The sequence below is a fragment of the Falco cherrug genome, chromosome 13 (genome assembly GCF_023634085.1).
Source record: "Falco cherrug isolate bFalChe1 chromosome 13, bFalChe1.pri, whole genome shotgun sequence".
Taxonomy (NCBI): domain Eukaryota; kingdom Metazoa; phylum Chordata; class Aves; order Falconiformes; family Falconidae; genus Falco; species Falco cherrug.
The window spans coordinates 30,458,444-30,471,046 of NC_073709.1; the positions used below are offsets into that span (position 1 = coordinate 30,458,444).

At 51.0% G+C, this 12,603-nt stretch overlaps 1 protein-coding gene across 2 annotated transcripts in view; it reads left to right on the plus strand.

The window, feature by feature from the left end:
• GALNT14 (polypeptide N-acetylgalactosaminyltransferase 14) overlaps positions 1–12,603 on the plus strand; it is a 101,200-nt gene that overhangs the window by 67,970 nt on the left and 20,627 nt on the right. For both annotated transcript variants that reach the window (XM_055726057.1, XM_055726058.1), the window contains exons 4-9: positions 76–143; positions 2,733–2,798; positions 4,849–4,970; positions 9,530–9,617; positions 10,299–10,383; positions 11,748–11,851. In XM_055726057.1, coding sequence (XP_055582032.1) covers positions 76–143; positions 2,733–2,798; positions 4,849–4,970; positions 9,530–9,617; positions 10,299–10,383; positions 11,748–11,851 — 533 coding nt within the window. The remainder of the gene's footprint in view (positions 1–75; positions 144–2,732; positions 2,799–4,848; positions 4,971–9,529; positions 9,618–10,298; positions 10,384–11,747; positions 11,852–12,603) is intronic.

The window sequence follows — 12,603 nt, forward strand, 5'->3', positions numbered from 1 at the left end:
AGGCTTTTCCACCCCATTTTCTGGGTTGTTGAGTTGGTCAAACACTGTCATGGATTTTCTTTCTTCTTTCTTTAGCGTGCTAAACCGCACCCCAGTGCATCTCGTCCATGAAATCATACTAGTGGATGACTTCAGTGATGATCGTAAGTGACCCTTTTTATGTTAAAAGTGAGGGACCAAACTGAAAGAGCCTGTGAGAGCCTGGGATTTACGCAGAGGGCGGGAAGAGTTTGTTGAGGTGGAAGGAAATTTAAAGCTCCATAGGTGTGAAGAGCAAATCACCCTGTGCCAGGTTTGCATCGCAACAGGGAGGATTCGAATTCGAAATGATCAAACCTCTTCTCATGAAAATAATACAAGAATAGCTCATAGCAAACAGGTTTTATGCCCAGTAAACCTGAATCTGGTCCTTACCCGGTTGCATCCTGCCACAGGCATGGTGTGTTTGATCTGGTTTTCAGCTGCGGCCAGGAGCGATTCTGGGCTGACACCACCAGAATTTCACAGGATGATGCCAGTCTGACCCTCCTGGTGTATGCATATGTTCTGCATATGTTTACGTAGGTGGCCGGCACCTCTTGATTTTTTTTTTTTCCATCCTCTTTTCACCCAGTGAAGAGGAATTCTTACATGGGTTGCCCATTTCTGGGATGCACCATAAATAGGCTGTACGCCACAGACAGCCCACGTCCTCCTGCTGTCCTCTCCCAGTCAATAGTGTGAGTCAATAGGTCTGATCTCCAGCAGAAGTTGGTAGCTAAAGCCCCAGGGGCAACTAGGGAACCACCTGGAAGTGGTTCCTAAAGTCTTTACCCAGTGAGATGGGTGAATGGAAAATCCAGGTGCAGAGAGAAGTGCTCAAAAAATCTGTCTCGGGCATAAAAAGGTTGATAAAATACACCTAGGCTGGGTGGTCTGTGGCACTTGCATTTCAAGGAGCTGCAAAACATAGCCATTTACTAAGAAACATGAAAACAAAGCCAGAGAGGTTTAAGAAACAAAATGGATCTACGCTTTGCTCTTGGATGTTTTAAATAGGCATCACCTCGGAGAGCGTTAGGTACAGATTTCACATGAGACCCACTTCTCGGCACTGACACCTCCCTGGGAAGTTGCTGAAGCCAGGGAAAGGGGTTGCAGTGAACTTTGGTGTGACTCCAGCACACGGGGTCCAGGCTAGGCCAGTCTGGGGACTGACAGAACAGCTGCGATGGAGGCGAGGAGCAGGTGCAGGGACTCGAGCTGCCCTGGCGTACAGCAGAGCAGGCTTTTTGAAGGGTGGAGGAAGTAAATGCCAGGTATTTGGCTGAACAGACAAAGTGCTTGCCTTCCTGCAAGGAGAAGGGTTTGTAGGAATGCAGCCTCCCTGTTGTAGTGTGCCCAGTGGCATGGCCTGGGGAGAAGGAGCAGGGCTGGGCTTAAACTCATCCCAGGGCACCAGGGGAGAGCCTGTTTCCTGTATAACTTAGAGCAACCCCTTGGCTACTCAAAATCAGCGCTTCTCAGCTGTCTTACATCTTCTTTCCTGTGATAGCCTGAGCCTGCTGGCATCTATTCTGCATGCATTTGCATAAAATACATGTATTTGCATAATAGACTATACACACATGGTCAGTTTTTTCCCTGCAACCCACCCCAAGCAATTGGTGCTTTCATCTCATGCCCAGTTGTGTCTCTCTCTCGCCTCTCTGCCTGCTGACCTGTTCCTCGCTGGGATGCAGCTGTTCTGCATGCGGGTTCCTGCTATTCCCAGCAAATTTCCATCGCAGGTCTGTAGCCAGCCCCTGCCGCTTCTGCTCCCCCGGTGCACACGGAGCAGCGCAGCTCTGTGCCCCCGTTGTTTAGGGGTAGGGGCACGGTGACGTCTCTTGTCAGCAGAGCTTGGTAGAGCGGATGAAAGCTCTGATGAAAGGGATGAAAGGGAGGTGCGTGTGGGTGGAGGGGACGGGGCACACTCTGTGTTTATAGTGTCGAGGAAATGGAGGCAGAGAGGTGAGAGGCACGAAGGGGATGCGGTGGTCACGGTGTGGGTGTGCGGAGGTAGAGGGGGCTCTGATGGGTGCCCCTGCCTGCAGACCCAGCTGTGGCATCCTCTACCTTGCTGGGAGAAATCCGGTGAGGAGGGATGCTGGGGCTGCGGGCAGCACCAGGGCAAGAGCAATGGCAGCAACTGGGTGTGGGATTGCAGGAGCTCCCCAGCCTGGGCCCAGGTGGCTGTCAGGCCTCTCTGCCCCATGGAGCTGCTGCCCAGGGTGTGAGGAGCCCCCAGCTGCCCCACGAGGCTCTCTCTGACCATCCCTTGCTCCTTGCTGAGGGCTCGCAGGCCACCCTCAGGAAGCTGCTGCCCTGCCAGGCAGATGGCATCGAACAGCTGAGGTATTGCTTTGCAGCTACCAAAAACAGTCGTTTGCATTAACGTGCAGAAAGTCAGATTCTGACCCCAAACCATAGCTCTTCTGCACTGACTTTACAGCGTAATTTGGCTGTTCTTGGTGTAAATCTGCTGGGTTTACACTAGTTTTAGGAAAGCTGCTGCTCTGCCAGTCCTGATTTATGCTGCATGAACTGAGGGGTAAGACTGTTGTGCCCCAGCAGTGCCGTCGCCCTAACAAGCCATCAACCAGCCCAGGACAGAGTCCTCTCCCTGCTCCCAGTCTCCTCTAGGACCATTTCTGCTGCCAGAGCCACTGTGGGGGCTGAGGGTGACATGTCCTCCTTTTGTGTTTCCCAAGCCGATGACTGCCGCTTGCTGGGCAAGCTCCCCAAGGTGAAGTGCTTGCGGAACGGACGGCGAGAAGGTAAGAGCTGCAGGAGGTGTGAGAGTGATGGAGCTGGCGGGGGGAACCTGCATGGAGCAGGTGACGAGGAAGGTCAGCATCTCCTGGGGACGGGGGGCCCTGATAAAAGGAGATGTGATCAAGGGCTGGGATTTGAAATGGATCCCCCTCCTTCGCTGGAAAAGATGGGACTATTAAGATAGCCAATGATGCTCAGCTGTAGCTTATTAGCCAGAAAATTAGAACAGGCAAAACAAAGCCCCGGGTCTTATTTTTGAAGATGTTTGCTCTAATGAAAAAGAGGAGAGCTACTCCTGCTGCTTCTGTGGGGTGGTTTTGTTTTTTTTTTTTGTTTGTTTGTTTTTTTTTAAATAATTAATTATATTTGCAAGATTAAGAAGGGCTGTATGGAGGATGAATGCTTGTCCTGCTGGGCTGCTGCTGGCAGCCTTTTGAGACATTTTCCAGCTCCCCGTAGTCTGAATGGGTGTTAAGTCCTACTTTGCTAGGAAAACAGAAAAAAAAAAGGTTCTTCATGCTGAAGATCAAAGGTGTGACTCCAGGTGTGTGTCACACTGGGGAGAGTGAGGAGCAAAGAGGGTTTGTCTGTGGATTCTTTGTGCAGTTCTGGTGTCAGGGTGGCATCACCCCACCAGGAGTGTAAGAGGCACACCTGCTTTGGCAGGAGGCTAGAGAAGGTCTCCATAGACCTGCACCTCCTTCACAGCTTTTTCTCCTGTGCTATGAGGGTACGTCGGTGTTCACCACCAGCACTGGATGAACCTGCAGGTGTTGGTGCTCTACAAAGCCGTCAGGATTTGGGAACCCAGCCTAGAGGTCTTAACTCACTTAATACATCACTGAAGCTGTATCCTTCAGGATGTGCTGGGACTTGGCAGGGGGGGCTGGGGTGGGTACAGCAGACCATGCCCACCCGCAAGATCTTAGAAGTCGTGGAGAGTGATACAGGGACAACCTGTGTTGCAGGAGGTGATGCTGGCAAACACTGGATTGCTCCAGGCTTTTTTCTGCTGGCTCTCTTCTCCTGCTCCGAGGCTGTTCCTTGACTCATTTCCTATAGGGAATTTTAATACAAAAGTCAGCAGCCTCCTCCTGCATGGACCTGATGTGCGGCTGCTCCCTGAAACCCTTTTGTCTCTCTTTATCTGCCCCTGCCTCCCCCCATGTTGTCACCATTTCTCCTTCATCAAGAAGCTCTGCTCCCCTTGAGCAGCCTGCGTGCCCTCTTGTTTGCCAGCGGACCATCTCCTTTCTGGTGCTGTGGTTCAGGCAGGAGGCGTGTTGGAAAGCCAGTTGACTCCTGTATAAATAGGAACAGAGCATCTTTAAGAGCAGTGATATTGCCAAAGAGTCTTGTGTGAAATCCATGCGTGCAGCCGTTTTCCATGCCCTCCCTCTTTGTTCGTTTTTCTCTCTCACAAACACACGCAGCAATCCAGCTCCAAAGGGCTCTAAGTTCATGGTCAGGGCCCTGATGAGCCAAGTGGGCTCTTAGCACCTCGAGAGCTGACCCTTTTTCCTTGCTGGCAACGTGTCCCCATTGAGCTGCAGATCAGCAGTGCCCCCAGGGTGGGAGGGAGACCTGGGGGGTCACTGGGACAAGGAAAGGGGCACAGCAGGGAAAGCTCAGCAGCCTGAAAAAAGCCTAATTCTGCCATGAGGTGATCCCATCCTCAGCTCCTCTGGCCCATTCCCCACTGACTTACAGCTGTGTTAGATTTATTGCCTGCAGGGGATTATGAAAGTATTTTGAAGTGTTTTGCCCCAGAAGGTGACAGCAGAAAAAATTGAGCAAATTAAGGATTGGCATAAATGCCGTAAGTCATTAATCTTGGTGGAGCCATTTATTTGCTTTAGTGACCTTGGGACACGGTTGGCATGCCTTGCAGCGCCAGAAAGGGGGCAATGAACCTGAGCTACGTTTTATCTGAGTGGGATTTAGATGGGTCAAAACCCAGGAGATGCATGAGTGCAGGAGACCACACTGGAGGAGCCTGCGGACGCTGCCCAGCCATCTGGGCAGCAGCTGATGTGGTGTGTCCCTGAACAGGTCTGATCCGGTCCCGAATCCGAGGGGCAGATGTGGCACAAGCAGGAGTCCTGACCTTCCTCGACAGTCACTGTGAGGTGAATAAGGACTGGCTGCTCCCTCTGCTGCAGCGGATCAAAGAGGTGAGTGCTCCTGAGAGATCAGGGCCACCCTCAGGGGATGCACCGTGACGTCCACCTCCTCTTCCCTCTGGTGGGCATGACCACCCAACCATAACCAGCTGCATGCAGGCATCCCAGTAGGGAAGCAATGAGCTTTTGGGGTGCAAGGTGGAGGCAAAGTGGACCTTTGCTGGTCTTCCTCCACCCAGCAGCCAGGTGGAGTTGTCACCATGACTGGGAGAGCTTGTGGGTGGGTGGGTGGGACAAGGTGCCTGCCAGGGCAGCGGGGCTCTCACCAGCAAGCACAGGTTGAGCGGTGAAAGAGGAACACGTGGGCAGTGCTCCAGCAGAGTTTTTAATTAGGCTCATGTAAAATGTTCAGTGCTGATGATTTAAGGGAGTGACGGCTTCTTGAATAGGGGCCGAATTTAATTTCATGCAAATTAAGCGCTAATAAATTGATTTAATAGGATTTAAATTCTGCTGATTTCAGAGCAGACAATGACATTCGCTTTCGCCGGCGGCGACTCTCTCCCCAGCCGTGCGCACGGAGCCTCCCGCACCTTGTCACCCGGGTCAGAGGGAGCTCTGGGCTGGTCACCTGCTGGCACCATGCAGGGGATGAAGCCTCCAGCTCCAGTGTGGACCCATGGTCCTTTCCATTTGCTGTGCCTTGTTCCTCCACCCTTACTACACCTCTGGCTCCTGATTGCTAGCATTTATTACTCGGGAATTTTAAAATTACTGGATTGTGTTGAAATAAGGGCAGCTGAGGAGCAAGGGGGTAGCCAGGGTGGTGGGTTGTGGAAAAACCTGTTCCTCTGGTGTTCAGGGTGCTCCTCATCCAAGGTGCCCTGCTTTTCACACCTCCACACCTGATAGCTGCTGGCTGGGCTGTGCATCACCTGTGTGCAGCAGTGATGGGACAGGGGGAAGGGGGCAGAGCACCAGGTCAGGTCCCTCCACAGTGGGCGAGGGCAGTCGGTGCTGCTGGCACTCATGGGTGCAGCCAGCACGGGAGAGGTCCCAACCACAGCGTGCAGGCTGCTGATAAATGGTAACAGACAGCAAATGGTCGCTTTTCATATTATCAATCGCAGCTCCGGTGGAATTACAAGAATACATGCTGCGATACCCCACTGGAGCCTCATAGCTGCTCATAGCTGGCCTGCCCCAGGGTGGGATTCACCGCTAAACATCACTGCATCGGTTGTCTCTCTGTGCTTTTTTTAAGGCAGGCATGCCTTGTTCTCTGCCAAAGCCCTGCCGTATTTTGGTGAGGAATATCCAAAGCAATCGCCTCTTTCCCAGGCAGAGCTTTTGGTGTGTTTTGGCAGGAGAAGGGCAGCGGTGGCGGCAGGAAGGGGGCTGGCAGAGCTGCTTTCACGCACGGCTCCAGGACTGTGCCCCACGTTTGGAGCTCGTGGGGTGGGTGAACATGGATGCCACGTGTGGCATCACCGTAGGAGTTTCACTGCATCGTAGCCTGCATATGGCATCAAACACATACATCACCTCTGCGAACCTTTTTATTTGCTCTTCTGGGTTACATCTTTCTCCAGCTGGAAGCAAGGCAGTCTGTGAGCTTGCACTGCTGCTCATGCTGCTCTTACCCTGCCCAGTGCCTTGCAGCCCAGCCAGCAAGGGAGGCTTGCAAGGAAGAGTGCTAAGGGACTTGCAAAGAAAGTGGAGTCCTGCTTGCTTGTCTTTTAACTCCTTGCAAAAGCTGCAGGATAAGGGCAGAGAGTCCTCGGTTTCCTTCTTAGACCCACGGTGCCATCCTTTTCCATCAGAGTTAAAATATTGATCAGTGAAGTGTATGGAATGTTCCTGCTGCCACCTTCAGGCTGTGCTAAAGAGGTGACGTCCCTGCGGTGAAGATGAGGTGCGTGGAAAGAGCATGTTCTTACCACTTACAGGAACAGTCTGCTCTGGGCTCATGTCATTTAAGTTTCCAGCAAAGGAGTGGTGAGTGCCTCGCAGCACAGCCAGCGCTTTTGCCACCACCAGCCACCCCGCGTGTCACTTCTCTTTTATTTTCTGAGCCAGAGCAGCTGTTCCTGCAGCTTTCTGTAGTGGGAAACATCAGAGCCCACGTGTGCCACCACGCACCTGCGTTAAGGTGCCCCTCAAGCCCCACATCCAGCTTTCCCAGCAGCCGGTGGCATCCCCTCCGGGCTGATGCTGTTGGGTGTGGGCAGCTCATGCCCAGCGTATGGCTTTGGAAATGAGCAGGACAAGAAAGTCTTAAGAGAAAGTGATGGGGTTTGGGGGGAAAAGAGGGGTTTCAGGGGGCTTCAGACCTGTGCCTGGGAGGATGCGTGTCCCAGGGAGCGGCAGTGACAGTGGGTGTTTTGCAGCAGCGCGTTTGCAAGCATATGACTGTGACTGCGTGGGCACGGCCTCTTGTTTTTACTTACAGAACAAATATCTCTAAAGCCATTAACGGTGCATTTTGACTGAATAACTTTTCTAAAAATGTAATTATACAGCCCAAGGCATTTTTACAGTATGACTCAACGAGATCCCCCCCAAACTGGATTTGCAAATGGCACTGGGATGAACTGGTGCATGGTGCACCCCCACTTCGAGCTGAAGCACCCCCCCAGTTTGGTGCTCTCCTGGGGCAAGGGGAGGCAGGTGAGGGGCAGCCTGACCCGCTCGCCTTGCCTAGTGCTGCTGTGGGACCGAAGGAGCAACCGTGGTCCATTTTGTTCACCATTACAAGGTCATGATTTAGGGGTTGGGAGACAAGCTGGAGTCAAGGTCATTTTCCAAGGCTGAAGTGTATTCATTGTCTCTTTTTCCTGCTGATTTAGTTCCATAGTTTGGTTTGAGAAGTGTAATGTGTTCTCAGTTTTTTGAGAATTTCATGTGAAAGAGGATTGAAGGTTTGGGTGTTGTTAATATTAACATACCCTGGCATGGGAGGGTATCAAAAAACCAGAAAGGTGAAGCTGCCTATAATAAGATCTGGTGCTCAACCCAAAATAAATCATAGCAACAGCGCTGTGCTCTTGAGCATGCTGTGCTTTTCTTTTGAGGGTCAGAGAGACCTTCATGAAAGCTGAGTAAATATAAATGTTCCCAGGACATGGAAGGGAAGGTGAAGCAGGGAGAAGGTTGCACTGTTGAAGGCTAGCGTTTTGCAGTAATGCACTCAGCCAAGATATAAAGGGCATTTTCTTGCACAAAGTTGAGTGGTGCAGTGAGTAGGAGTGGAATTGAAATTGGGGATGAGTCTCGGCTAGTTAGAGGTGCTCACCAGTAAGATGCTTGAGGGGCAAGTTTTAAATGACTAGATGCAGATGCTTTCCCTGCAGCGTTCAGCCTTACAACCTTTCCCCTGCCCTCAGGCAGCTAAAGGATGCTGGGGTGTGCTGAGCTGGGGCAGCTTGTGGGGCACGGTGCAGTAGCTGCGATGGGTTTGAAAGGCTCATTGCGCTGGGACATGACTGTGTTTCCCCACGTGGTACCTAGGTGCAGCAGACCTTGCCCTTGCAGTGGGATGTTTGACTTGCAGAAAGGCATGTTAAGACTCCTGACTTGATGCTCTTATGGAAACAGCAAGTATTTGTCATGCTCATTTGGAAAACCTGAGCTCTAGTCCAGCTCCCAGCTCATGGCCTTTGGTTGCTTCTTTCTACAGCTGCATTTGAATACATCTTTGTTAGGTTGAATTTCTAAAGCAAAGTCTTTTCCTAGTGAGAGAGCAAGCCAGAGTGTGCTCCGATACTCCCTTCTGCATGGCTGTGAAAAACAATTTGATCTGGCAAGGGTAAAAGCTTGAGGTTTGAGCTATAATTGGAGTTTGGGATTTTTGAAAAGAAAAAGGGAGATAAGAGACCAGTCAAAGCTGTCAGAGTCTCTTCCTCCTGTAGATATTTTTGTTCATAACTGTTTGTATAATCTCTTTGCTCATAACAAGTTGTTAATGAAATCACCACCAACTATTTAAAATAATTCAGGTCTTCTCTTTTTTTAACCCTTTCACACATTTGGCAACACTCTTAACTGTATCCCCATAGTTTATACATTTAAAAAAATTCAGCTTCTTGACTCTCTGTGTTTTTCCTCTGCCGTTTCAACTGCCTGTTTGTCGCCTGAGTTCTGAAATCCAGTAAAAAGTACTTAAGGGAGGTGAAGGGGAAATACATTAGTGAGTTTTCAGAAAGCAGACCGGGCTTTACATCCAGCTGTGTTGGGTGCCGAGTACAGGCACAGCCTGTGGAGGGAGAGACTGCCAAGGGAGGGACGGGGGGCGAAGCCAAAGCCAGCAAGAGATGCTAGCTCAATGGCCCAGCAGCCCACAGTCCTCTTTCCCAAGAGACGCAGTGCCTGCCTTCCCAGTCTTTCTCGCTGGTTCCCAGCAATACCTTGGCTGCTTGGTGCTGCTGCCGTTAATTCCTTTGTCGAAGAGGTGCGATGGCTGGGGAGGCTGTGATGGGCACTTATCCCTGACAAACCTGAATGACACCAACGTTTCCAGCCACCTACCGTCTCCAGGAGTTTAGAGCATCCCTTGACCAGTTAGAGTGGTGTGATCTGAAGTCATGGCTCGTTTCGCTTCTGCTTTCCAGGATCCCACCCGAGTAGTCAGCCCCGTTATTGACATCATCAACTTGGACACTTTTGCCTATGTGGCGGCTTCCTCGGACCTCAGAGGAGGTAAGTCCAAGCTGTGAGCATGCCCCATGGGCATCCATCCTGCAGTGTGAATAGGTACTGGCCTGAGATGCTGGCGGCTCTGCACCACCCCACTGGCTCCTGCTGTCTTGCAAAAGGCACATTAGCACTGTTCAGTGCTCCCCGCTGGCTGTTTTCAGGCTATTTTAAGGACAGGTAAGCATGGTGTGAGGAATGGTGTTTGCTACAGTGGATAAGGCAGTCAGGCACGAAAGAAGGGTCATATTGAAGCCACCCTTGGCAGCACTGAAAGCCAGGCTGCTGTCAAGGGGAGATTGGGGATGTCTAGGCAACAAATGGAGAATGCGACTGTAGCGCTTATTAGTATGCCTATGCTATTTGTAGCATACAATATCCATCAGAGCATGTGTCTGTGTGCACAAGGGGACAAAGCGAGGTTTCAGCAGCAGCTTTAATTCTGACTTTTCCTGCCTTTGGAGTGCTTGGCTTTGCAGTTGTAATGCAGCGTGTTGTTTCTTGTTCATATGCAGTGGTAAAATACATTAGGCATTGGACTCTTCTCCCAAGAGCTGCATATCCATGGCTTAAGTCTTTTGAAAGTGGGGAAAATACTCGATCAAACATGGCTTCTGTAGCCTGCATTGCCTCCTAATCCATGCCCATTTCTGATTTCCCTATGGTACTTCTCTACTTTGGTTTTAGGTTTTGACTGGAGTCTGCATTTCAAATGGGAGCAGCTTTCCCCAGAGCAGAAAGCCAAACGACTCGATCCCACCGAACCCATTAAGTAAGTCATGAGGGGAAGGGAGGCACCTGAGGAACGTGGGGCAGGACAGGTATCTCATGTGACCTCTTGTGTGTCACCATGCACTGTAGCAGTGTGACACTCCTTCCAGGACAGCTCCGAACTTTGAATACCTATAGCGAGCTCCTGGCTAGCTTGGGTTTGGCAGTACAGCTTCACCTCCCAACACTGAAGCTTGAAGGTGCTGCAAAGGTAAAAGGGTGTATTTATGGTTATTTGTGTTTTGGTGGTGCTAAGGAGGCTGAATATGGTTAGGGAAAAAGCCCAGTGCTCTAGGCTCCTGGCTTCTCTCAGCTCTCACTTTAGAATAGGGCTGTGTCCTCAGCCCGCTTGATAAAATCACGGTGTCTAGACCAGCCTTTCCAGGTCAGTGCTGCTTTTCTGGACCTTGCTGGAGGCTCCTCAGAAATTCAGGATGTGCATGAGAGCGAGCAAAACTCAACGGGAGAGATGCCATCTGTCCTCCTGCCGTGGGATGGAGGGAGTCCTTCATTCTGCTGAAAATCTCTCCTGGCAGCAAGCCTGGCGTGGGTGCCTGCATCCCCAGCGCGAGGGTGTGCGGCACGGAGGAGACCAAGAGCTGGGGCTTGCAGGGAGCAAAGCACTGCTGCTCCTGATGAGGCTTCTGTTAACGAGCTCACTGGCTTCCCAAAGGCTCACCTTGTGTTCCTGGTCATCCTGCCACGGAGGGCACTGTGGAGGTTAGCCTGGGCACAGCAGTCATCCCGGCTTCTCCCAAGCCTACGCCAGGTTATCCACACTGCAATTGGAGATGGGACTTGTGCCAGCAAAATAGCTCGAGGAGACATCTCCTGGGTGTGCTCTCCCCTCCTCCATGGACCTTCTCTGTGCCATTTTCTTAGCTAATACAAAGAATGAAAAATAACTCTTGTTTTGAAATAAAGATCACACAGTTAGTGATGGCTTTTAAAAACCCCTTCTGAATTGGCTCTGCCTTCCCTTCCACAGTGGAATGGTGCACTTAATAGGCTGGCTCCAGGCAAAAAGCCCGTCTGAGTGAATAACACCCCCACCCCCCCTGAGTGCTAAGTGCATTTTTGATGCTGAAGCCTACAATCAGGGCTGTGAACTTTGGGCTTGTAGGAGTTGTGCTGATGGGTGCATTAGCCAGTTGTTAAGTGCCAGGCAATTTATGATTGACAGAAAATACCAAGACAGCTGAAAGGAAGGCTCAGATGCTTTTTGAGGTGTGTTGTCCTGGTTTGGTGAGAAGGAGATGTGTAGGTGATGTCCTGATGATGGGAAAGGGAAGAGCTGCTTTTGTGCATCCAGGTGCTGCAGCAGTGTTTGAGAGTGTGTCCTCTCTTCCCTCACCCATTCCGCAGGACTCCCATCATTGCTGGGGGGCTGTTTGTGATCGACAAAGCCTGGTTCAACCACCTGGGGAAGTACGACAGTGCCATGGACATCTGGGGTGGGGAGAACTTTGGTGAGTCACTTTTCTTCCTCCTGTGCCTTGCTGTGTTGGCTTCTCTTCCTGAATCATGCTTGATGGATACAAGGTCATTTTGGACTTCGCTTTGAATGCTCTGCACAGTTTCCTCACTTACGTTCGCAGGTTGTGGTCTCAGGTGAGTAAGGCATCCAGCAACCATAAATGATGAGAAGTGAGCAATTGTTTGTGCTTGGGACTCCCTACCTTCCATGCTACTTTGATTTTTATATAGGTAAATACCCTAAACCACTGAGTTTTTGGCTTTGGTGTTACCAGCAGATAAGAAAGCACCGCATGCACCCTCCTACTCCTTCCCGATCTCATTTCCCCATTAATAAAGCAAAGTCCCTTGTCTGATGACAGCATTTCAAAGCTATGAACTGAGGCATCAGTGCCTCCCGGAATTTGCAGAGTGCCTGAAACAGTAGCTCCATTGGCATGCTGCGAGCAGGTGGCAAGGTAACACGGCTGCTTGTCCTTTCCTGTATTGCTGGAGGGCTGAGGGCTGCCAGGCTCTTCGACACTTATTTTTCCTGCATGGGAAAAAAAGGTTAAAAGCTGACCTAAATTCAGTCACCTCTGGCCATAATCATGGGGCAAGGTAGGCATTAAGAAATCTCCTGCATGCAAACTTGAGAGGGCACATGAAAGAGGTAGCAGCCTGTCCCTTATCCCCCATGTCAAGCAGAGCTGGATCAGGCTGGGCTGTTCTCCCTTTGAAGCCGTAGCAATGCCGCAGATCAGAG